The 25,980-nt window shown below is 43.4% G+C and overlaps 1 protein-coding gene across 13 annotated transcripts in view; it reads right to left on the reverse strand.

The window, feature by feature from the left end:
• The window catches only part of LOC108935466 (microtubule-associated protein 4), a 75,484-nt gene that overhangs the window by 42,246 nt on the left and 7,258 nt on the right, over positions 1 to 25,980 (reverse strand). For 12 of the 13 annotated variants that reach the window (XM_029254939.1, XM_029254945.1, XM_029254935.1 and 9 more), the window contains exons 2-5: positions 18,119 to 18,156; positions 15,476 to 15,660; positions 14,468 to 14,524; positions 875 to 985 (exon numbers count right to left, since the gene is read on the reverse strand). In XM_029254939.1, coding sequence (XP_029110772.1) covers positions 875 to 985; positions 14,468 to 14,524; positions 15,476 to 15,656 — 349 coding nt within the window. In that variant the 5' untranslated portion in view covers positions 15,657 to 15,660; positions 18,119 to 18,156. The remainder of the gene's footprint in view (positions 1 to 874; positions 986 to 14,467; positions 14,525 to 15,475; positions 15,661 to 18,118; positions 18,157 to 25,980) is intronic. The other variant, XM_018754062.2, reaches the window with a different exon arrangement.

Raw genomic sequence — 25,980 nt, forward strand, 5'->3', positions numbered from 1 at the left:
CATTCTGAGAAATGCGTCATTAAGCTATTTTGTCATTGTGGGAACATCATAGCGTACTTATTCAAACCTAGGTGGTATAGCCTCGATGCAGTCAAGAGACGTGGTATAGATGAAATTTATGACGCCGCTGCTGGTGTAACCCAGCATACTGTTTTACAGTAAACTTTTTTATAAGTAGGAAGAGTACACTGAAATACAATACATAAATCAGTAACATAGGTGTTTATTATCAAGTATTATATACTGTACATAATGGTATACACTACACTTTATACAACTGGCAGCGCAGTAGGCTTGTTTACAGCAGCACCATCACAAACGTGAGGAAGACATTGTGCTACGACATCACGACGGCTACGACGTCGCTAGTCGATAAGAATTTTTCAGCTCAATTATAATCTTATGGGACCACCGTCGTACATGTGGTCAGCTGTTAAGCGAAACGTCGTTAAGCGGCACATGACTGTATTATAACATTACATTACATAATCCTATCCAAAGGGACTTACAAAGCTTACAATTTCATCCCAAAATAGAATATTCATACTAGTATGCATGCTTGGAAGATGATTTAACTGTAATCGGCTTATCTGTGAGGACAACACCGTTCAGCAAAATAAAAACGAACAGATAATGCTGGGTTGTATGGATGATTAAAGACTAAAAACAAAAGTATATTTTTTTCTATCTCTATTAACACTATTAATGTAAGCAGGGACCAAAGGAATACAGTGATGTTTGCGGGATGAGGAAATCCCCACAGTGCCCATGTCGAACGTCACCTTCTGTGCCGCTGCACAAGTGAAGGGACACTTGAGTGTGGTGATGCGAGTGGTACAGGTGTGTGATGCAGCTGTGCGCTACAAAGCTTTACCTGAAAGAAACTCAGCTGAGGGCACCGGCTGTTCTGTCGAATGGTGCAAAACCTTCTCTTGTGGTTCCGGATGCTGTGCGGCTCCCTGTCCACCCTGTGTCACTGCAAAACCTGCCAGAGAGGAGGAACAGATCATCTTACATTTATTCTCTCGAATGTCCCATTACATCCACCCCTATCCGTAAGCACCTGTCCAATGCAGGGTCACAGCTGTCCAGAGCCTATCCTGGAAAAATAGGGTTTGAGTCAGTGTACAACGTTGGATGGGATACTGGTCAAAAGTAGAGATGACACACACACACACACACACACACAAAAAGGGCAATGCAGTCACACACTGCTCAGAAAACAGATGTCTTTGGACTGTAGGGGGGGAAACCAGATCACCTACAGGAAACCCACCTGAACATGGGAGAAAATGCAAACTCTGCACAGACTAAGCAGATCTTGTACAAAATAACACAAATCAAGAGCTGTGTGTTATTTGCAGTCAACTTTTCTCCAGGGTGCTCTAAAAACCTGCTCCCATCCTGCTGGAAGAGCCCCAGTATAACCCAGAGAAAACCACCCATTCAACAGTTAGTGCCCCTACAAGCACTGGTTCCAAGGGCCCTAATTTAACCCCCATCCTTAGCCTGATCTATTGTAGCCGTTTTGGCTGTGCGGTTTTAAAACTGCCTAACGCTCACGCTGAGGCCGGTGACCGAGAACAGACAGGACAGAGCAATGCCTAAGCGCTCCCTTTTATCACTGTATGCGCAGATATGAACGCGTTCACTGCCAACCAACCAATCCAAACAGAAAGGAAACAATTTTCAGAGAGATTTAAAACCAGCACCGTCTCAGGCTGAAAAAAAAAAAGGCAAAGCGGCCAGCCTCACGTTCCCTTCACGTCTGCTTTGTCAACAATGGTCGATTTTGCAGATAAGTCTTTTTTTTCCCCAACAAAAAGACAAAGAGGGGAGGAAAAAAAAAAAAATGCTGAAATCATGATCACTCTTCCTTCAAATGATACAGAAAGCAGTTATATGCTGCCAAGCACTTGATAAAAAACGAACTCCAAAGAAATGCTTTTTATCCCAGTGATAATGTTTTCCTGTAGAACTGAATGATACTGAAATGGTTTACTTATGCTCAAGAGTGCTGCTGTCCATGGTCCTGAATTACACAAATTCTTTTTACATTTATTAATTTAGATGCTATTCTCCAACGTGACTTACAACGTTACACTATTTACTTATTTAGACAGCTGGGTAATTTTACTCAAACAATTTATGGAAAGTACCCTATTGAAGGGTAGTACAGCAGTATGTGAGATTCAAACAGGCAACATTCAGAACCAAAGGCTAACTAATAACTAATTTCTTAGCAGCCACATTGGTATTCTACTTTATTCTTCTAAAAAATCCAGATAAACGGTATAACGGGAGAGCTCCTCCTGACATAACTGGAATCATCTTTTATTTTTTCTAAATTACTTTCAACTCAAAGTTGAAAGTACACTGAAAGAAAGAACTCTACATTTGGTACACTGAAAGATATTCTGACATTTAGATTTACATTTATTCACTTAGCAGACGCTTTTCTCCAAAGCGACTTCCAATGAACTCTTTGTAGTGTTATCAGCCCACACACCTTATTCACCGTGGTGACTTACACTGCTAGATGCACTACTTACACTGGGTCACTCATTCATACATCAGTGAAACACACCGTCTCTGTGTCACTCACATACCAAAAATTAAAATTGTACTATGTGTTTTATTCTGCATACTGCTGGCTTCAGAGATAAACCAATAAAAATCAGATAATTTCTAAAGGCCCTCTGAATGAGCAGCAGACCATATAAACTAAGCTATAAACTGATTGGGGGGGGGAAAACAAGAACTGCCAGATGAATAAATTCAAATATAAAAAGTGAAATGGGAGCTCAGGAGGGTTTTGAACTACAGGACAGAAACCACTCATATGCCTAACGCTACATGACTTTCCTTGAGAAATATTCTTGATCTTTTAAAACATGATGCCTCTCAAAAAAGAAATCTCCCAAAGTATTAAAAAAAAAAAAAAAAAAAAAAAACCCCTTTCCGCAAATACGTAGAGTAATGCAACTCCATAGTACTGAGTTACTCTTTTTTTTCCCCCCAGTGCGTGGATGAAAGACCACTCTGAGCAGCACGTCCCCTAGCTGTGACATTCCACAAGACAATGAAACTTCTGGGAGAAGGAAGGCTGGTCCATGAAGTACTGAGGATAATTTTAAAAAAAAAAACCAACATTACTGGATTTAAACACTTAGTCTGCATTTTTTTTTTTTTTTTTTTTTTAGTGTGCAACACATCAAGCAGCATCTGCTCTTGTTAAAGAAGCACTAACCACATAGCTCAATTCTCTACTGCGCTCAGCATGCTCTGAATGTGCAACAGACCTAGTTGTAACATTTTGTTCCCCATGTTTGTCAGGTTACGAAACAGCCTGAACAGCACTGATGTTAATATCTTCCAGTAATAAAACCTTGGTGTAATCCGTCAATATGCTTAGAGGAGCTTTACTCTGACGTTTACGTTATCAGTCAGAATGTCGCGGTTTTCAACGATTGTGGCATGCCAAGGGGCCCTGCATGCCCCACACCCCACCGGACCCTTTCACTCTTAGCGACTCTCTCCAAAATCTCCTTTGCCGGAGGGTGTCGGGCCAACGCGAGAGCAGGCAGATTTGAGCATCTGAGCGGATTAAAAATCCACACTCAACTGTCTTAGGTGGTTCCAGAAAAGGTCACCCGAGTGCTTGAACTAATGGTGAACCCTATGGAAGAGGGGGCACACCACTAGAGGACCCCCTGCTGAGACCGAAAAACTGGAAATGGGCAGCAAGTGGGAAGTCGGGGAGAGAAAAATCTGCTTACTGATGCTATACTGGACAGTACAAAGACAGGACACAAGTGTGCCCAGATGTGTCTTGTGCTTCGTGCTCCGAAACAGCTCAGAGATGAGCTTGCAGTCCTTGGGGAAGAGAGGCTCAAGAAGGAAGGAGTCAGACAGAAGAGCCCTAGCCGACCACGTGTTAGGATATTTATGCAGATAAACTGCGCAGAGGTAGGGCACGCTCCCGGGGAAATGACGGATCCCTCGGTTTTGAGGACAGGAGCACCAGAGCACAAAATGGAGACAGACGTGGGCATCTGGGCCCGAAAACTGCCAAGTCATGTTGCGGAGGCAGTTGCCCCGGCAACCTGCGAGACAACCCATTCCGACCCTGCCGCAGCGCATCCGACAGGCTATTAGCTAGCAAATAAGAGTGCTGCATGAAAAGCCTCCACATTTGTGAGTCGACCGAACATAAACAAAGGAGGAGGCAGAGAGCTGAGCCGTTCTGTCAAGAGGATTTGGGCTCTTTCACTCACTATGCTGGGCCATGGGGCACGGGGGGGGTGCTTTTCAAAGCCTTGGCCTGCAGTCTTGATTCCAGACTGGCGCATGTAACCAGGGTCCCTCCTCTCTCCTTTCTCTCCTCATCTCGTCTCTTGCTCCTCAGCTCCGTCTGACCCACTTCTCCCTGAGCGCTTCTGCAGGCTCTCTCCCAGAATGACTGGGCTTCGCTCAGTCTGCGTCTGTCCTGACCGCAACCCCGCAGTGCTCTTCCCTTCCGCGTTTCCTGCTCCAAGAACCACTGCAGGGTCTACGGTCGCTCGAGACAAAGTGCACCACCACGCGCAGAGACAACAAAAAAAACCAGAGGAGGAAATGAGATGTAACAATCATACCAAAACATGGACTGGTGACGTGAAGCTCCTAAGTGGTTCTCCTCTTGATGAAGCCATCAAGTCAGGCAGGCATATTTTATAGCATCGTAACAAAAGAGCAGCAGGTGGTGTGGCAATTACAGCTGTCGCCAAAAACAATCGAAAGACAAGTTTGAAAGCCACTCCTGCTGTAGTACACCTGGTCAAGTTACTTAGGCTGACCTGATACAAAAAAGTTGTATGAATAGGTAAATAACTGTAAGGAGCTCAGTGTACAAAACCTTAAGTTTTAAGTCACTTTGGAAGAAGGGTCAGCAAAATTATTAATATTAATACAGGGGTCCTTGAGGTATGACATATGCAACTTATGATGGCCATTCTGTTAAACTTTTATTCGTTGGCGATTCCCTTCAAATTCCTTTTTTTATGTGAAAAGGCTAGCAAACAAAAAAGTGAGTATTCATTATTTCCTAACAAAACCCATGCAGTCCTGCAGTAAACCATGCAGTTTTCAGAATTGGCTGTACTTTAATTTTGTAATTACGCTGCTGAATTTATATTATTATGAAAATGTGAAATTATAGCAAAAATATAACAAAACCTATTAGAGAATTTGGGGGGCTGGCGGTGGCGCAGCAGGCTTCGCCGGGTTCCGAGTCCCGCTTGGGGTGCCCCGTGGACTGGCATCCCGTCCTTGGTGGGTCTCCTCCCCCTCCAGCCCTACATCCCGTGTTGCCAGGTTAGGCTCTGGTTTGCTGTGACCCTGCTTGGGACAAGCGGTTTCAGACTGTGTGTGTGTGTGTGTGTGTGTGTGTGTGTGTGTGTGTGTGTGTGTGTGTATTACAGAGTTCATAAGAATTTCTGACTAATGACAAAGGTCATTTTTGACTGGATTTTCTGAATAAAACCCCATCATGAGTAGAGGACTAAGATAAATGTTCAGCAATGTTTTTTTTTTTTTTTTTTAAAAAAAAAAAACCCTCTTAGGCAAACGTGATAAATAAGTTTTGTAGGAATCCACCAAACACACATATATATACACACTTGCATGTTGCTAGCAGTAGTCTTCAGAGGCCCATGTAAACGTTGTACAGTACTCCTACCAGAGCACTTCTAGCACCCCTATCCCTCCTCTTGCAAATTCAGGCTGAGTGCTGCATAACTTTGAGGCTTTAATAAGGACACATGCAAATACAGTAAGGAGCTGCTGTGTAAGGCTGGCGTGTGCTGCAACATGCTTCTTGCCCTCCTGTAAGGCCATGTGTTTCCTGTAGCAAAGGAAGAGGTTCATGAGTATGACAAGAAGCACTGGTTGAGATGGTCCCTTCTCAACATGAGGATTCAAATGACCAGTCTGATGACCCCAAACAGCAACCCTCTTTCTCCCTGCATTTGTCCTTGGAAGCTTCTGCAAAACCATGGATCTCCAAAAACCCCTCATGGGCTGTGATAGGCAACAATTATTGTGCGCGAGGGATCCAAAATTATACCAGACCAAGGTGCGACTCTGCTGTTGTACCTGTGACCGAAGTACATAAATAGAACTGCTTCTGTACAACATGTTGATGTATAAATTTGGTGAAACTGAGTTGTTCTGACTAAAAGCCTGAGAAAAGTAATGAAATAAATTCTCTAAAGAAATCGGCTGTGGGCTGCAGTAACGGACAAGTACATGAGACTGCGGTTGAAGCAGGTCTCCATCCACACTTCACATACCCCCAGCGACTCAAGTGATTTTTCACTGTCTGCTGGAGCTGCTGTCAGATGAGGTTTGTCAAAACGAACCACTGCACACTTTAACAGCCCACAGGAAACACACATACATATGCAGAGAGAAAGAGAGACAAACCATCCATCCTGCTGTGATGTTTGCTGCTCCTGATGTACGCTGCAAACACAGCATTGCACTGCACCGCACCATTTTCCTGCACCTCCTCAGCCATGGCTGATTTTTTTCCCCAGAATGAAAAAGGTGGAGCAGGTGATGTTGCCATGACAGCGGTAACGTGTCAGACGGCAGTGGGTACTCAAACCCCCACCCTGCATGCTTTCAGTGCAGCAGAAGGCAAACTCACCATTGCCAGCAGGCCGAAGTGCACATTTTAATCAAAGCAACACGGCGCTCTCCGTACATCCTGCCGAACTTCCATCCATCCATCAGTTCCAGTCACCAGATGGGCAGAAAGCACCGAAAATGCATTCACAGATTCATGATATACACATATTTCATGATTAATAAAAAAGTGTGATGACTGGCACAGTATTTTAAAGAGATGATTGTGGAACTAGACACAACAGGCTATAAATGGCTCAGACTTTAAAGTGGGCTGTGCAATCACCCCAAATCCTGCTGCTGCAGCAGATGTCCGTCAGGTGGAACAGCTACTTAAAATTTGACAAGTGGAATTTTCTACCGGTAGGAACACACCACAGTGCAGAGTAGCCTACGTTACTTTTGCCGCTGGTGAGGATAATATGAATGATTTAATGCGGAGGTAATATTTCTCCGCAGTGCAGCAAGTTCATGGCCGCAGGCCCTCATAGGGCAGTGCTCCGATGAAGCAAAATCTCTTAAAAACTTTCCGGTAAAGAGTGTGGAGTTTCTAAATCCTTGAAGATTTTTGCCTTGTTCACCAAGTCAAAGAGAGGGCGCTTTAAAATGCAGAACAACCGAGAAAGGGAAGGTCATTTGCAAAGATGTTGCTGGAGGTTACAAAACCATGTGTGTTCTTTATATGTTCTTACATAGCATGCCCAAGGTGAACTTTGCCAGGCCTAAAGCCCTCTCCATTTCCACTGTCTGACCCAGTGAAGATCACTAGACAGGGGGACGAGCGCAGGGCTGCTCCACATAGTGCTTTGCGGGCAATATGTGTCTACATGCGTACAGCGTGACGCAGACATGCCCAAGCGGAGTCGGCCTGCGGTTGGCCTTGGACCCCCAGAGAATTTTTCCCTCTTTTGTCACCTTTGTGAGTTTGGTTTCCTTTCATCTTCCGCCTACTCCTTACCCTAATTGTTGCTTTTCCTCTTTGTGATTATTTCATTACTCTTTAAGTACTTTGAGGCAACTCGTTGGGAAAAACACTATAGGAGAGCAAACTGAATAGAAAGGGAAAGCTAACCGTCAAACTGTACAACTAAATCTTGTAACTGGCTAATAACTGCTTTTACTTAGGTGTCTTCAAGCAAAGTTAACAAGGGTTCAGAAGCCGTGCCCATTATCCTCAGGGTGGCCGGCGTCACAAAGCACACATCCCGGTAATGTGACAGGCTAGGCTTTCTTCTTTCTCCTTTTTACAAGACACATTATCAACAGCAGGCAACACATTTCCACAACTCAGACTAGCCCTCCTGTGCATTTTTACATAGAGATGTAAAGCTTGACCACGGAGAAAAATGATCAAAACTGGAGTTCATTCATATAAATACTGGCTATATCTTTTGTTTTGTTGTTCAACAGCTATTGATGGGTAGTGGGGTTCGCAGCGTTTCGGTTTCAGGCAGAAACGGAGCCAGCTGTGTGCGGGTACTACATCTTCCTTAATGTGAGGACTGTTCATGAGGCTCCGAGGGTGTCCAGCTGGCTGGGAAAGGAGTCGAGGTGCCGATGGATCATGCCACTGGGTGCATCTGCCCAGATATCTCGACCTGACAGGCTCAGCTCAAAGGCTAATGAAAGCCAGGCTGAGCCAGATGTCCCTATCCCCCCCAGTGTCCTCCTCTTACACACAGGCTCACACACACAATGTTCCCCAACAGCAGAATTATGCAGACACATTGTACCTCAGAGGGGCATATACAGAGACTAGACTGTACTTCACTGCGGTAAACACTATGTACTTACAGAGCGTAGTCAGCATCTGAACGTCCCGTCCCCCTGAAAATGCTGTTCAGGTGAAGGTCTGTTTCCTGGCATTTCCTGAGCACGACCATCACGGAGCGAGCAGCGTTATCTCCATTCTCAACAAACACTCACCTCTTTAGGCCACACCTCTGACCCTGTAATCACCTGGCAGCACTCGCCTGCTCTGGCATGCTAACAAAAGAACTAGTAAGACACTGCTTTTAACAAACAAATCCTCTGAATGTGCTCTATAGTAGGCATTTCTCTTCCTCAAGTACACCAGAGAAATGCAGAAAGGAGAGGAAAACAGGATAGTGTTTTTTTCTTTGTACTCAAACTGTCACTTAAGTAACGCAAAAAAAAAAAAAAGAAGAAGCTTTGTTTACCCTCTTTCCCCAAGATGGAAAATGCACTGATGTAGTGAAAGAACTCAATGCAAAACACATATTCAACATTTTCCCCTAAAACTTATGTAAGCATTTTAGGCTGAGTGCTCTGTTCGTGCCGAATAACTACCGTGCCTAAATTCCAGGATACGGAGCCAGGAACAGAATATGGTTTAAAAAGGCAAAACGAGGAAAAATCCTCTCCATTATGGCAAGTTCTGTGTCATCTTTTAAAAAGGACAGTCCTAGGGGGGAATTTCTCTTTAACCCTCTCATACCTGCCGTTATGTAATTACAAAGGAACATTTCCTACTAAAGGGCGTTTTCAGCCAGCGTCCTCCTGCGGGAGCACTGCGGCACTGCAGCACGCAGTCGTAAACAGTCACGAATAAGGACGGTGAGGACAAGGCAACAAGGGAATGTGGGAACATATTCCAGCAGGAGGAACCCTGGAGTAGCACAGACTGAAGTGACACTTGCCAAGGGTGCAGGGTAACCTCGTGCATAAGGACAATGGTTCATACCCTTAAAGCTTCTAGGACAAATCCCAGTAGGGCACTGTAATAAGTGGACTTGTGACCTGAAGTTCAGTCCACTGCTGCAGATCCTTTGATAAAGATATTTACCTCAAAACACTGCAGTAAAATACCCATTTGTATAAAATGGTGAAACTATGTTACATTTTACAGGGAAAAAACATTTTGAACAAAGTTGAATGTGTTAAAGAGTTTATTAGCACAGTATGATAACAACAAAATATAAAAATGAATATAAAAGCATACTGTACTTACAGACTTTGTTTTGTATACTGGATAAATAGACAAACAGGGTATACTTCTTAGCTGGCCATCACTGAAAAATCAAATTTGGCCACAGAGCTGTGATGTTGGTCCCTCATGTTATTGTCCTGCAACTGTGTACTCTTGAAACTTTAAGCATTCATTAGGTATTTTGTTGGAACCATCATGTAAGCACGTCTCTGAAGTGTTTTGTGTGTATTTAATTATAGAAGGTAAAGGAGAAATGGGGTTTATAATTCCCACCATCGTTAGCAAATGGGTCAGTATTTATTATGTATCCCAGACTATGAAGTCAGATTCATAAGCAAACTGACAAATACAAGTTTGCATACTTAATAAATACTTAAACATAAAAAGACATGTAACGTTTTAAATGGAAAGGGTAACAATCGTGATAAAACGAATATGACAAGCAGGTATCAAAGCAAAGCATGGCATCACATGATAATGGATTCAACCAAGTCAAAGAGAAGAAATTAGCACCAAATCAGAAAAATGATTAAGATGGTATGTTAAAAATGAAACGACTGCAAAAGATGTAATACACTAGTCCCAAAAAAAAATAAAAAAAACCTATCCAAAAAAAAGTGAAAACACAAAATACAGAAAACAGGAATTACAAAAATACACAAACTCAAATACTGTGGTGTCTTTCAAAAGGATGAGGGCTAAGAGAACAAAAACTATTGCACAGGGAACTCTTTTAGATGGGTCCAAGTCCTGCCTCGCAAGGAAATGCAGAAGAGGAAAGCAGGTGGGAGAATGGAAGAAAAAGCTCACCAAAAAAATAAGTGTGCATTCTAAAAAGGGAACTTTCCAGTCACCCTTACAGAAAGGAATTTTAATTCTACACCACTCATTTCATTCTTCTACGATCTGAAATATACACCTGACTCAAGAACAGTAAAAGCTGGCAACATTAAATAGAGAAAGTAGCTGGCTGGGTCAACCAATCATAACTTAGACTTTAATGGCCAGAAACTGTTTATTTCATCCTTAAGATGCAGTAATATCTCTGTTTACTAAAAAGATATATTGTAACCTAAACCAATAACAGTTGTTTTTCTGGAGTCAAACCCTTCTTAGGAAACTTAAGAATTACTGTTGGGATTACAGATGTAGAAGTTACAATTACAATCCTTATAGTGAGTACTGTATGCCTGTGTGAATGACACACTGAGCCAAAACATTCAAAAAGTGATTTAAAAATCTTAGTTATTCAGACTTAGAACTCACCCCTAATTAAATGCAAAAAGACAAAACCGTCTTTGCAAAAACACATTGAGAGCCCTCAAAAAACCACAGCCTACATGGTACAAAAGCAATCCAAGTGCAATGTTAGTGCAAGAGCCTCGAAGCAGAGCTTATATAAAAGTTCTTGAGACGGGGTGACGAGAGACGCTGCTTTTGGCAGTGAGACTGTGTGGTGTATGCAGTCGGGGGTGGGGGTCACACAATTTGGAACCAAAGGGCACATTGTGACAGGAAAAGAGGAAGACACCAAGACTGATACACACACACATGCGTGTAAGTCTCTATGCATGTGTGCTGTTGTGTAGTAATATATGTTATTGAAGGATGTCTGGGTGGGCATCTCCCCTTCTCTACCTCACAGAACAGAAATAGAACACCAGCTCCACAAACATTACAACTTCACTCTTATTCTTTAAATACGTGCTAGCATCTTTAAGGTTGTTTTCTTTAGCATTGGTGTGAACTTGTTCAACTGTAGCTGTTGTCTAAAACATCGGAGGCTGTAAAAATTTTGCCCCTCAAAGAATGCCATTGACGGCAAACCCTAAACTGCTCGATGATCAAGCGCAGTTAGAAAAGTGTCAAAGCCTTCTGCCTGGGTTATGTTGCATTCTGCTGAGCAGAGATGCTGTGTGGCTGATAGAAATGTGGGCAATGGAGAGGATGGGGGTAGGGGTGCTACAATTAGATAAGCAGCTGGCAGCAGGAAAAGCCTCGAGCCCATGTCAGAGGAGGAGTGGAGGTCGGCCCCAGCTGACCCTCTGCTGCCATTCTCAAACATGTCAGCTCTGGCCCTCCCCCACAGTGCCCCACAGTGTGTCCTGCCATCATCATGGCAGTGTTACTTTAAAGGGGTGACACTGCCTTTGGACTGGACAGGGTGCAATGTGCCCTGTGGAGTGCCATCCCAGACTCCATCACTGGCTGGGTGTGATGAGGTTGGAGAGAAATGTTGTCGTGGTTATGCATTTGTGTCTGCGAGAGAGGGATAGCATGTGTCAGATCTGCTCTGGCCCCTCCAGTCCCCGACCCCAGACGGAGTCACACAGAGGGAGCAAGCAGGAGGAAAGAATGCCCCCGCCATGATCCCTGCTGTCCTAACAGCGGGGTGAAGAGGGTAGGCTGGGGAGGAGTCTTCGGAGGTCCCTAGAAGGCCTGCTGAAGTGATGGTGGCATGAGGACAGGATGCAGAAAGTGGCAGAGGATGGAGGTTCAGAGATGGGGGAAGGGTGTGGTCAGTCAAGCCTGCTACGCTCTAGTCTTCTAGTGCATAGATTTCAGGCAGGAGAAAACATGAGGGTCAGAGAATGTAGAGGAGGTAGAAAGGGATAGAGAAAAAAAAAAAAAAACAATGTGACAGACAAGACAGAATAACAAAAAGGATGATGGGGAACAGCCATGATGGGGAAGAAATTGGTGAATTAGGGGTGACAGGGAGAGAACAAGAAGGTTGGTTAGTAGAGAATCAAAGCACACCATCATCACTGCATCCCCCATTGCCTGTGCAAACCATCACTCAGCTCAGCAGCCTGGAGTTCCCTCACTCACACCTGATACCAGCTCTGTCTCACAGCAATTAATGATGATGAATGGATTCATGTGTAAACTGAACAAAAAAATAAACTATCATATCTTGAGATGAAAAAGAAAAGAAAGCAGCATAGAAATAGTCTGGTGCAACAGTGCCACCCTGAGGGGTGCTTTGGTGAAGGCAACACCCACAGACACACCCCAGATGGCTCAGACAAGATGTCCTACATAACCTTCAGGAAATCTAAGTTCAGAGCTGGGTGAGGATATTCAAAATTAATTTTTTAAAAAAAAATAAATGCAAAAGCACTCCTCGTGGGAATGCTAACCATCATTAACATCTAAGGAGCAAAAACAGTTCTCAGTGTTGCTTGCATACTGAAACAGTGGCTTACTCCAACTTGTAAATTTTCACAGAAACAACAGGAGAGGGATGAACATCTGAGCCCCGACTAAATGAAAACTCAAAATAAACAAAGCAGCAGACTTTATGCATGCATGCGGAGAAGCAGTGGCACCAAAACATCCACTGGACAGCGGAACTACAGATTGACCAAACATAAATCTGCAAAGCAGGGCTGAAATAATAATACCCTCAATCTAAGAGAAGAAACGTGGGGCACAGGGATGAGGCAGTCCTGGGCACCCCAACAGCAGCTTGTCAGCGTGGGGATCATTCATGGTGACTAACAGACAGAAGTGGCATGAACCAGCCTGAATTACCAGGATTACAAACCCTGAAGTGACCCTGTGTGTACCAGGGTAACTGAATTGCTCTGTGGTTATCATCAGCTTGCGAATACTTTTCTGCAGAGACCTTTTAAAAGCCACCCGATGAGAAGTGACATTTTAATACAACTGCTACATGGCTGGTCAAGACGTGGCCAAGATATATTCACACACAGACTCCCTTAGATACGTGACATCTTCATGACATTCTCCTGGCCATGTCTGGCCCACCTTTGAAGAGGGCTTATTTATTACACTTCTATTGGGACAAATTTTTTGTGAAAAACCCTCGATTTCCATTTGAAAGCTCTATTCATTGATGAAGACTGAGAACACTAACTCACCCACACCATGTGTGCACAATGTGAACAGCTCAGGAGACTGTGGGTACTCTTAGGAAAAGCAAGACTCAGAGCTCATTCGGCTAAGTAATCATGTGCAGCTAGAGGGTGCTGGTGTTACCCAGAGCTGGTCAGGAACCGTGCAGAAAAGAGGACTGTGAAAAGCACAATGAGACGCAAGCACTAAGGCTCATTCTGGGCACATGGATGTCCATGTTTACCGAAGCCAAAAAGTCAATAACGATATTACAAGTAGGTCAAATTCAATCTCTCCCACAGAGCATTAAGCACAAGAAGAGGACTGCAGGATGAAAATTCTGCAGGATAACTCCTGAAAGATATATCAACTGGTATCTGCATTCAGACAGCACACAAGTCCTGAAGTGTTGTCTGTCTGTCTAAGTCAGCTTTATGACTACAGCTCACAGTAGATACTGCCATTAAACAAACTAGTATAAAAGGGTGTTACAACTACAGGGGTTTCATTTATTCATTTAGCTTATGCTTTTTTGCAAAGTGATTAACGCTGTTAGGCTTGTATAAACTTAAAGTGCTATACCCGTGTCTCAAGCTGGGGAGCTATCCTGTATCAACTGAAGGAAAGTATTTTGGTGAAGGGGACTAAAGCTATAGGAGGGACTCGAACCTAGACCCTTTGAAAGGAAGGTGACAGCTCTAACAACTACACTTGATGCAAAAGAGCAACACAGGTAGACAGTCAAAAACATGTCTTTATACCTTATATCATCATATCTTGACATTCTTTAAAAGCAATGTGATATGAAGAGCAAAATTAACTCAAAGCCAACAGCAGTGCTTAACTGAGACAAAGAAACAAAGTGCCAAACTGAGGAACAGAGGCAGCAAAGAAAGTGAGATGTGAAATGACCTGGTAGTCTACAGGGGTGGGGCATTCCTGGGGTCGGGTCAAAGAGTGGCACAAAGTGGCACAGTTTGCTCTTACCGGGCATCTTTGGCCCTTGGGTTTCCTGCTGTCCATTCTCCAGCACTGGCTCTCCATCTGCTCACACATGCACATAAACACATTTTCACTCATGCATATGTACATCATACACGCTGACATATAAGAATGTTTTACACACACGTACAAGCAAGTCATCACACATACGAGTGTATTAATGCCCATGTAAACACACAAATCCAACTAAGAGTCTTCTGCAATTAGAACCTCTTGTTTCAGTGTCATGGTAGAAACACCCTTCCAGTAACAGCCTAAGGAACCAGAGACTACAAACTGTATACAGGATCTCCAGCACTTCCAAGCTGAGCACCAGAGATTTAACCAAAATCTCTCAAATCCACCATCCATTTACAATACCACCTAAGAACGTGTCCACGTGATCGGCTGAACAATACACCATGGAAGCCACATTGATACTATGGTAAAGGTGAGCCCAGGTTCAATCTCACACATCTCCAATCACAACACAAAAACACTTAAACACTTGGAGAAAAGAAGATCTGTATACAATGACAAGTGATTAAGTGTAGCACAAGTAGCTTTAAAGCAGAAATGAAAGGATAATGGAATTTGAAGTAGTTCAAATGTACTGTTGAGGAATACATGATGACTGGGATATTACAAAGGGTATTTAATGTACATTCTTCATTGCAAGTTGATAAATTGAACTTTAAATCATAATCTCATTATATGTTACAAAATGCTTTCTGCCACTTAGTGATTCATGTGTTATACATATTTTAAATGAAAATGTGTTGACCTGTTGATAACGCTTAAGAGCACAGTCTCTCTTGATTTGTATCAGAAACATCAGTGCATATGGGTAAGGAAACAAACTAAGTCACATCTGCAGCTGTGTCTCTTTCTCCTAATGTAATGCACAAATTGTATTTTCTATAAGATGTACGTTGCTTTGGAGAAAAACATCAGCTAAATTAATAAATGTAAATGTAATGTAAACACAAGCTCCTGCCGCCCTCCCAGGCTCACCTTGCCGCTCCCCATCCTTGTCCAACAGGGGGACATAGTCCGTCTTGGACACGGTCTCCCCCACCTTGTCGTCATATGTCTCAGCCTCCAAGGTGGCAACAAAGTCCCTCTGCACCATGTTTTCGGGGTCGGACTGCAGTATGCTGTCACTCAGGGCATCGTTCAGGTCCAGGTCTGCCATTGTCCTGGAGATGGACAAGATTTAAAATTCTAAACCTTTCTGCTCCAAGTAACAGTGTAGATGTTCAGGTCATTTCAAGAAAAGAAACTGCACTTGCTCCAAGGTCATACTGTATAATGCACATATTCCAGCTGTATTACTGCTTTGGGCACAGTCCCACTGGGGGAAATGACCCAGGAGGAATACTTGGGACACTGAGTCCATGCTCCTTCTCCCTGTTGGCAAACGGTACCCAGTGGAGCTCCCTGCTGGAATGTCAGAGAGCAGAGCACATGTTCACAGTAAGGAAAGAAGCCATCCCACTCCTCTCCTTCCCTTGGATCCCTATGCACAGTTTCCTGAAGCACATCCTGGACCTCCATTTTTGTCTCCCCTTGTAGCTCTGGTCAGTCTTCCTAATTCACACAGATCTGGCCTCTGCCGACTATGTGTCTCAGCTGAATCTAAGGAGGCATTACCTGCAAGAGCTCAAGCAAAGCACAGTACACAGAGCCAGTCTAAAGTTTTGGTACACCTATGACAAATCAGATTTCTTCACGGGGCATTTGGCTTAGAAGTTAGATCAGGAAACCAGCACATTTCTCCTCAGTTCTTCCGTAGCAGTTCTCAGACACACCTGTGCACCTTAGGTGTACTCAAACGTTTGACTGCCCCCCTCTACTGGTAAATGAGTCATTTCTATATATCCTCCCCCATACAGCAGGGCAATTTTTAATCAGAGCAACTGAGGGTTAGTGCTTTGACCAAGGGCATGACAGCAGGTGCAGGGATTTGACCTCAGGCCCTTTGACTGCAAGGGAGCAGCTCTAACCACTATACTAGATTGCTGCTGAACCACCACTTTCCCCTGCTCCAGTTCTCTAGAATTAATTCAAGCACTAGCATTTCTCTTTATACTCCCTCCTTTATTTTCTCTAAATCTTTGGTAGATCTTTGGTAAAAAGCACAGGCAAATAACAGGCAAAGTAGAATGCCACAGAAAAATGTAACATACCAACTCATCTGATGCACATACTGTAACTGTCATCATCACATAACACGTAATAATAGTAGTGATACCATCTTCAAGTTCACTTGGCAGTGTGTGGTTATTGGCTGCCACTGCCCTCAACATCAGCTCCTTAAAGACAGAGCTTTACAGAAGGTTCCCCCCCCCCCCTCTCTCCTCTCCCCTATTTTGACATGTGTGACATGTATGGCTGTCAATGACAAAATCTCAAATATGACACATAACATCTGAATAACAAATCCATATAAAACCTAAATCTCAAAGACACCACTGCAATTTCCCCATATAAAATCATACCCAGAAACCCTATGTGCAAAATACTTTTCCCTACTCTTACCCCCCGGGTTGACTCATCCCCTTCTGCTGTTTAATATCTTTCTTAATGAAAATGTAAGCTCATGTTTGTATATTAGTGTGCCATTTTAGCACAACGGACTGTGCAAACATGCTACAATAAAGCTGCCGTTAGGTCACGGAAAACAAGCTGCCAAGTACTCAATTCATCTTGAAACTGAAAAAAATATTACGTTTCAAAAGTATTTTTAAATAATTTTATCTTGTTGGATTATCCATATAACTGCTCCAGAAAGAAAAGCAAAAATAATTCACAGTTGTAACAGAAAGAGGGTCTTGCACACAGGAAGTGGAGAACACGGTATGGTCCATGTCACTTAAAGAACCACCTTGCAGTGTGACGGCTGTTCCCACTGTATCTATCTATAACACACGCTCCACCAGCTCACAGTGTCGGCAGCAGAGCCACCCGGTACCAAAGTAGGGCGCAGCACTGAGCCCGGCATGACGGCACGGAGCAGCCGTTCGGGCGTGGTTTCAACATACTTCTCCACAGCCATCAGACAGCCAATGTGGCTCACACAGGAGTGCCCCTCGTCCATATTTAAACTTTGCTCAACCCCCCTCTACCCCCCGCTGCAGTACCAGCCACTCCGACACAAGGATCAGCGGAAAAATCCCTTTGGAAAACAAGGGTAAGGTTAAGCTTTAATAACAAATCACTCACAAAGCCAATTCCAACATGCAAATAACACAAAAATGGTTTTTCTTTCAGTGTAAAGGGAAATTTCAAATTATTTAGCAGATACTTGTATTACAAATAATTTAGAATGACATGTTTTTACACAAAGGTACTCATAACGACTTACCCGTTTATACTGTTGGGTAATTTGTTAGTGCACTGATTCAAGGCAAGTACCCTGCTCAAGAGTACTAGAGCAGTAGTGAAACTCGAACCCAGATTACAAGGCAATGGATCTTAACCACTATGCCACCTTCTGCCTTAACACTTTTACTTTGCCCATGTGGATAAGAGTTAAGCTTCACCTCAAAACAGTTTTATTACATCTCAATCTATAAAATTAAATAATCATATCAGTAACATTTCAAATATGATCGAGATATTTATATATACACACGTGCGCAAAAGATAATTTACCTGCCGATGTGAGGCTGATTGTTCCTTCTCTGGTTGTTCTGTAAGACAAGATAACAAGAATCGGTCAAAAATCAAGGTTCACTCGTCATCACGTCAGGCAGCACTGGTGAACTGCCAGCTTCTTCAAGTCATCTGAGTGAGTCGCAAACACTGGCTGCGCGCACGCCATGGCCCAGACCACAGTGGCAAACCGCCTCACTTGAAAAGCCAGATAAGGGAGGGTTTGGCCATCCTGACCGATGAAAAGAGGACAAGTGAGGTTGCAGGGGAGGCCCAATGGAAGGTGAGAAGCCTAACCCGCAGCATTTATGAACGGTTCTGCATTGCGGGGGTTGGCATTCAAGGGACCAAAAACACATTAAAAATAACCCTTTCCAACAACGTGCCCCGAGGGATCAGAAACTGGTGACCCGGGTCCAAGATAAAAACCAGAGATCAAGGAGAAACGGTCATGGTCCGAGACACACTGCAGGGAATGTTGTCTGGGTCAGATGCTCTCTGTATGTCCCCTGACGCTTGGCTCTTCCTCTGGACCTTTCCCTGAGGAAATTAATGACACCGATGTACTGACTGTCCCAAACTGCACTGCTCAGCGCCCAGACGATGACCTCACCCTCCAGCACGCTTAAGCAACATAAGCTGTAATTTGAAGTCTTACAGGCTGCACATGGTTACTTAAAATATTACATCTCATGTTGGAGGGAATGTTAACTCATTACTTTTATTTCAATTGTTAGCACACTATTGCAGCAGTTTAGTGAAACTAGTTATTTAACCATACTCATGAAATTTGTATTTCACATCAAAAAGCTCAACATCAGGCATACGTACACAGGGTGATGCTTTATTTCTGGGAAATGTTTCTCGTGCACTTTAGAACCATGACAGATCAATGTCATTTTTGTTTTGGCTCTGCTCAGTTTCAGCCGAGCATAAATAATGAGAAATTTAAAGCAACTGAAATTAAATTATATTCAATATTTGGTTGCATACTACTTGCATGCAATTTAGTGTTTTAAGTCTGAAACCCATCAGCATCACTCCTGATGTTGTTCATCGAGATGCTCTGCCAAGCCTTAATGTTTTGGGGGTCTTCTGACTTCGACAAGTGAAATGCTCAGGTGGATTTAAATGAGGACACTGCCTTGGCCAGTTTAAAACTTGAACATTTTCTTTCTGATCAACCCCTTTTGTAAGTTTTTTTTTGAATCCTTGCCTTCTTGCATTATCAACTTCCACCCAACGAGTTTGGGAGCATTTATCTGGACATGTTAAGCAAGGTATTTGAACACTTTACAATTCATTCTGCTGCTACCATCTTCACTGAGATCATCAAAAACAGTGAGCCACTTTGGAAGGAGCCCTGCATACCCAAGCAATGACACTTGCTCTATACATTGCAGATGAGCTGGTGTGCTTAGGGTCATTTGCAGTCTCTTCCTCCATAGTTTTCTCTTTGCATTACTTTCTCTTTACACCATCTGTCCCCAAAACTTTTTTGCAGAAGTCTTGGCTCATCTTTGTACTTCCTTGCAAATTTCAGACTGGCCTTTCAGTTCTTGGTGCTGATGAGAGGTTTGCATCGTGCAGTGTAGCTTTTGTATTTCTATAAGTGGTGAATGTGATGATTCACCCACACACACTGCAGATTGTGGTTTCTTCTGGGGTTTTCATTCACACCTCTCATTTTCTCGCTGTCAGTTGTTGTGGTCTTCCTTGGATGACCTAGTCACCTCAAACTGCTTACTGCCCCACCACTTTCTAGCATCTTCTCATCTTCAAAATTGCTTGCTTTTCTGTTATACTCAGTTCTTTATTGTTCATCTTGATTCATACCTTTCATTTCAAAAACCATACTGCCAATGGGTACAAGTAATTGTACAAATTGTGTGCATAAAATTAAGTGGAACTCAGGGTCATCTGAAAACAGGGGAAGAAACAGCAAATTACATTGTTCTAACATGGTTTAACCTGTATGAAAAAAAATTACCCATGAACGAACACTGACATTGTGGACTTCTCATATCAATCTTTTGATCTGAAATATAATTTGAGTATGTAACAAACATAATGAATAGTATTTTACTGTATCAGTTCTTACAATAAGAGACATACAGTCCCTGAGCGGAAATACAGACACCAACACAACGGATGTCTGGAACAATATATGGTGAAATATGTATATACGTCAAATTAATTTAAAAAATTACACACAATTACATAACATATATAAATCTTACACATACTGTACATACAAATTTACATACTGCAAATATCTGTTTGAAAAATGCAACTCCAGAAGAGCCGTGTGTAGACTTATTACAGCTCGCATTATGTGTTAGCCAGTAAGAGCAAGTACATAGTGAGAGCAAGTGTACAAAAAGAGAAAATGTTGGAAACCACAGACATTGCCGCCCCACCAAGAATGGAATGTATGTTCAAACAGCCAAACAAACAAGTATCTAAGCTGGATCACAGGGATCTAACAACAGGCCTCTTCTAAATTAACAAAAAATGTGAGTAACAAGTTGCAGCAGTTTCACACAGGTTGAGCTGGAGGAAGTTGCGAGGGACAGGGATGTCAGAGCAGAAAATCCTGGACAGGAGCTATACCAGACATGGCCAACTAGGACGAGGCCCCGATGTCGGTCAGGGACCCGCTGGAGAGATTGTGTCTCCCAGTTGTCCCTGTCCCTTGCAACTTCCTCCAGCTCAACCTGAGGGAACCCCAGCCGCTCCCAAGCCAACTGGGAGATACAATCTCTCCAGCGGGTCCTGGACCGACCTCGGGGCCTCGCCCCAGTTGACCATGTCTGGTATAGCTCCATAGGGAGGTGCCCAGAGGGCATCTTTATCAAGTTACCCAAACCACCTCAACTGGCTCCACTCAATGCAGAGGAGTAGCGGCTTTGCTCAGAGTTCCTCCAGGATGGTCGAGCTCCTCACCCAGTAAGAGAGAGTGAATCCCAACACCCTGAGGAGAAAGCTCATTTCAGCCATTTGTACCTGTGATCTTATTCTTTCGGTCATTACACAGAGCTCATGACTATAGGTAAGGGTAGGGACATAGATCGACCGATAAATAGAGAGCTTTGCCTTATGGCTCAGCTCCCTCTTCACCACTACAGTCCGGTACAGCGACCGCATTGCTGCTGCTCCCAGCTTGCAGCCGACCTCACGCTCCCTTCTCCCCTCACTTGTGAGCAAGACCCCAAGATACTTAATCTCCTCCACCCAGGGCAAATTGTCTCCCCTTACCTGAAGGGGGCATGCCATCCTTTTCTGTGAGAGAACCATGGACTCAGACTTGGAGGTGCTGATCCTCATACCAACTGTTTCACACTCAGCTGCGAACCGTTCCAGTGCGTGCTGGAGGCAACCATGCGACGGTGCCAAAAGGACAACATCATCCGCAAAAAGCAGACACATCACCCTCCGGCCCCCACATAGAATACCCTCCTGACGTCGGCTGTGCCTGGATATCCTGGCCATGAAAACTACAAACAGGAGTGGAGACAAGGCACAACCTTGGCGGAGTCCAACACCCACACATGAGTTTGACAATGCAGAGTATGCGGACACAGCTCTCGCTCCGTGTGTACGGAGACCGAATGGCTGACAGTAGTGGCCCCGGCACCGCATACACTTGAAGCACCTCGCACAGAATTTCTCGGGGAACACGGTCATAGGCCTTCAAGTCCACAAAACACATGTAGACTAGATTAGCGAACTCCCATGCCCCCTCAATTATCTGCGAGAGGGTAAAAAGCTGATCCACTGTTCCACGGCCAGGACGGAATCAGCATTGTTCCTCTTCAATCCAAGGTTCAACTGTCGGCCGGAGCCTCCTTTCCAGCACCCTGGCATACACTTTCCCAAGGAGGTTGAGAAGTGTGATACCCCAATAGTAGGCACATACTCTCTGGTCCCTTTTCTTAAAGATAGGGACCACCACCCTAGTTTGCCTTTGGAAAGGCCATGGAAAATCGTATAATTTTTACCAGTATTTACTAGGGATTGAACGACTTCAGATTTTTTTTTTCTTTTTCTCTCTAAAGTTGACAGTTATGTGATTAAAGTCAAGTCGATTTTGACTAATCGCTGATGACATCATGAATAAAAACACAGGAGAAGGGAATGTTTTGCAACAACCAACAATCTATTCTCAAACTGAATGCATATGCTGACAGACAGCTCATAAACAGGCTATTTATATATATATATATATATATATATATACACACACACACACATATAAATAAAATATATACACGCACACATATTTTACAGGTTGCAACTCAGCAGCAACAATAACACTTGTATGCTTATGCTATAACTCATTTAAGTGCCAAAAAAATGACTGATGCATAATAAATAATGGTACAAAACTTCAGCACAATCTAGACTGTAAGCCTACTCGCTGTCATAGTCCTGCTCAGTCAGAGTTCTTACTTTTCGATCCTAGTTCGATTGTAAGATGAGGGCATCAACGTGGGCTGGATGAAGGCTCGCCCGCTGTCACGTGATCTCCATACGTCTTTTCTCCTTTACAACAGGAAGTTTGCTGTCAAGAGGATTTGGATCGTTCCTCTGCTAGTGTTAGCAGATGACTTTTCAGACTTTTCTCCTTCTTGTACTTTTGTTGTACTACAGGACAGACTTCCATATTTTGCAAATGACAGTAGCACAGGCTTCATCTTTAGTGAAGTATTGCCATATGCCTGATGAACCGCTGCTGGTTTGCTGCAATGCTCCTCATCTGTTGTCTTTTCAGAGGCATCCATGTTGTTTGTGTCAATCATGTGATCAGCGACTAGTCGACGTCAAGCTTAAAGTGTCAGCACAGAGAAGTAAAGTCGATAAACTGACTAGTTTGTGCAACTCCTAGTACTTACTACACCAATTTTCTGTTCTGGAATGAATGCAGTCTGTCACGATGACAATGAAGCACTGTGACAGTCGTGAGTTCAAAAGGCTGGTGACTCACAGTATCGCCTTGCCAGTGTGCGTTCCCTGATCCAATCTGAAATCACTGAGTTTAAAAAAAAAAAAAAAAAGTATTTAGTACCATATACGAAGCAGAACTCCTTATTCGTGCAGCAGTTGACATCCCAAGCTAAGTGAATTTTTCTCATGAGTTTCCAAAGGCCTCTTCATACACGACATGTGGGAAATCAGTGGCACATAGATGTTACACTGTCCTTGCTACAGTAATAGAATCATTAGGTCAAACAATTTATACAGATTTCACCAGATTTTTTTCCACTTCTTAACTGTAGCAAAGTTTACAGCAGTAAATATGTCAAATTGATTCTAAAAACAAAAGACTCCTGTTTCTTTAACTTCCTGACTTTAGTTCCAGAAATAAAGGCATAATTTGGTGTATGTTCTGGCTGGGTGTTCAACAGCACATGTGAAACACAGTATAAAATGACGGTACAATCTACCACAGATCAATCTATGCCTCTTAGACAACTCGATTACTGTAACCTGGGTGTTCACCCAACACTGGGGTATAGGGCATGCCAGAGATTCCATGGTTAGACCTCCGGTTTTACTGGAGCGACTCGGTCCAAACTCAGTCATCCGAGGCGACAGACCCCCAAACTACAGACAAAGTAGCTTTCCACAGGGTGTCACCAGCCACTTCCTATTACATCCATCACCTGGTTCTCCTTTCGTTGCAACACCCTCTCACAAACTTACTTAAAGATGCTCTACAGGAAATTCTACAAAAATACAGCTAATATTTTTCATTAGGACAAATCAAAAGATGGATAGAGAAAAATACAGCGTACATCGATATTCTCCGTTTCCCTTTTTAAATGTGATGATCTCACCGTATCAGCAGTGAGATAAACTGTACTGAATGGTTATGCGCCAAAAGGCCGTCAAAATGTGGTTTCACTTCAAGTGCAAACATGCGTCGAAATTTCCAGCACTGTGAATCACAGGCCCTGTTAAAGTAAGCTCAGTGGTAAAAATGTTAAAATATCTGCACCATCAGCCCTTAAATCTAATAAATAAATGTGAAATGTTTTTGGATGTTTATGGATTTCTTTTTTTAAAAGACCAAGAGAACTGAACTCATCTCTCGCAGTGCTGCAGCAGGCACCTCTGACAACTGGCCAAACATGTCTCATTTTCACAGTTTACTAAAGTTTCACACAAATAAGGGGTCCTCTTGCCCACAACGCCTCTTTTTATGTTACACAAAAAGATACAACAGCTAAATGTTGCCCAGAATGCAGAGCAGACCCGCTCATTTACCTAAAGCAAACAAAGAGGACATTGCAAAACTTCCCATGGCATTTAGGTTCATGACCCGAGACAATAGCGTGGATACATCTGACTGTAGAGGTTCTGTGCCTATTCTTGGGGGGGTCAGCAAGTAGAGGACTGAGACTGAAACCAGTGGGAGGAGCAGGAGGGGAAGGGTGTGTGTGGATGTGGATGTGAGTGTGTGCATGCATGCGTGCGTGCTGTGGTAGGGCAGCAGGGAGACGCACACCGGCGGCGAACTGGCACCATTAACCAGCTTCAGCTGTGAGCGTCGCACCTCCTTCATGGAGGCAGCTGCCTCCCCATTGCTCCCCCACCCCAGCCACAGACTACGCCTAGCAGCTGCACTCAATCCCAAAACCAGATGGGATTGATTGATCTCTCCTGGACTGCCGCCACACGTCTTCATTCTCTCCATTTCAAACGTCTGCAGCTTCACATTTGGACAGAACTGGCACTTCAAATTACAGGCGTGCCAAGTACTTCCGGGTGCCCTGCAGAGCGTTGGGCCAAAGACGTGCCCCGGGTTTGTCATTGTTTACGGTGGTTCTGGGAAATTTCCTCTTCTCATTGTTTAAGGTAGCACTGCTGGACGACGGTACCCGTGATTCTTCAGAGGAAATGTACACCGACCAGGTTCCTGGGATTGCTACCAAAGTAATCAGCTTTGTTCTGACTGTACTTCTCAGTATAAAACAGGTCTAGAGTAAGTGGCTGATCCCACAGACCTTCAAAACCGGCCCACAAAGCATCCAGAACACTCAAAGACTTAGATTAATTTAAGGAGCTTATCAATACTTCTTTTCGCAGATTAGCAGTTTACATCTTTAGTTTAGCTTCTCATTTTCTGACCTCTATTATTCTCATTTTTTTTTTTTGAGTACAGGTTTTCATTTAAAAAAAAGTTTACAGATTGAGTTGATGTTGAAACTAAACTCATATTTCAAAAACTGTGGCTATTCCTGGGGGGGAATAAACTGGATTTTTTTTTTTTTTTTTTTTTTAAGAAGAAAAAAAAAAAAAAAAAAAAAAAAAACATGCATTGGCATAATTGTTAGGAAACCAAACATGAAGACTACCAGTCCCAGTCTCACTCCAACCACATAATAATTTAGCAAAAAGTGACACAAAAACAAAGGAGAGGAGATTCATTAAAACAGGTTTTAAGTGCAACTAGGTGGTTATAACACTGCAACCAATTCTGGTCTCACCAAAACCACGGTAAGGCCTCTCTACAGTCAACAGACCGTGAGGAAAAATCCGGTGAATCACTGATAATGTTTCCTTTTCTTGCTGCGGACCAATGTTGAAAACAGAGCAGAGGATGGAAAGTGGGCATCTTCCATCATCCAAAAGGTTTTCAGTTCCTCTTAAGTTCATGTTCTTAGTTCCTCTTAAGACACATTTGGCACCTGCAGACCCTCCAACCCTGGGGGTATGACTTGACATGCCTGCCTTTGAGACAAGTCAAAAATTTAGCTGTGTGTTAAAACCATTTTTTCTTCTTCTGCTTGGCATTTTGAGACATGTTTCTTTCTCCAGGTGAGAAGCAGATTCTCTCACAGACTGCTCTGGCCTTC

Source organism: Scleropages formosus, chromosome 9, assembly GCF_900964775.1.
Source record: "Scleropages formosus chromosome 9, fSclFor1.1, whole genome shotgun sequence".
Taxonomy (NCBI): domain Eukaryota; kingdom Metazoa; phylum Chordata; class Actinopteri; order Osteoglossiformes; family Osteoglossidae; genus Scleropages; species Scleropages formosus.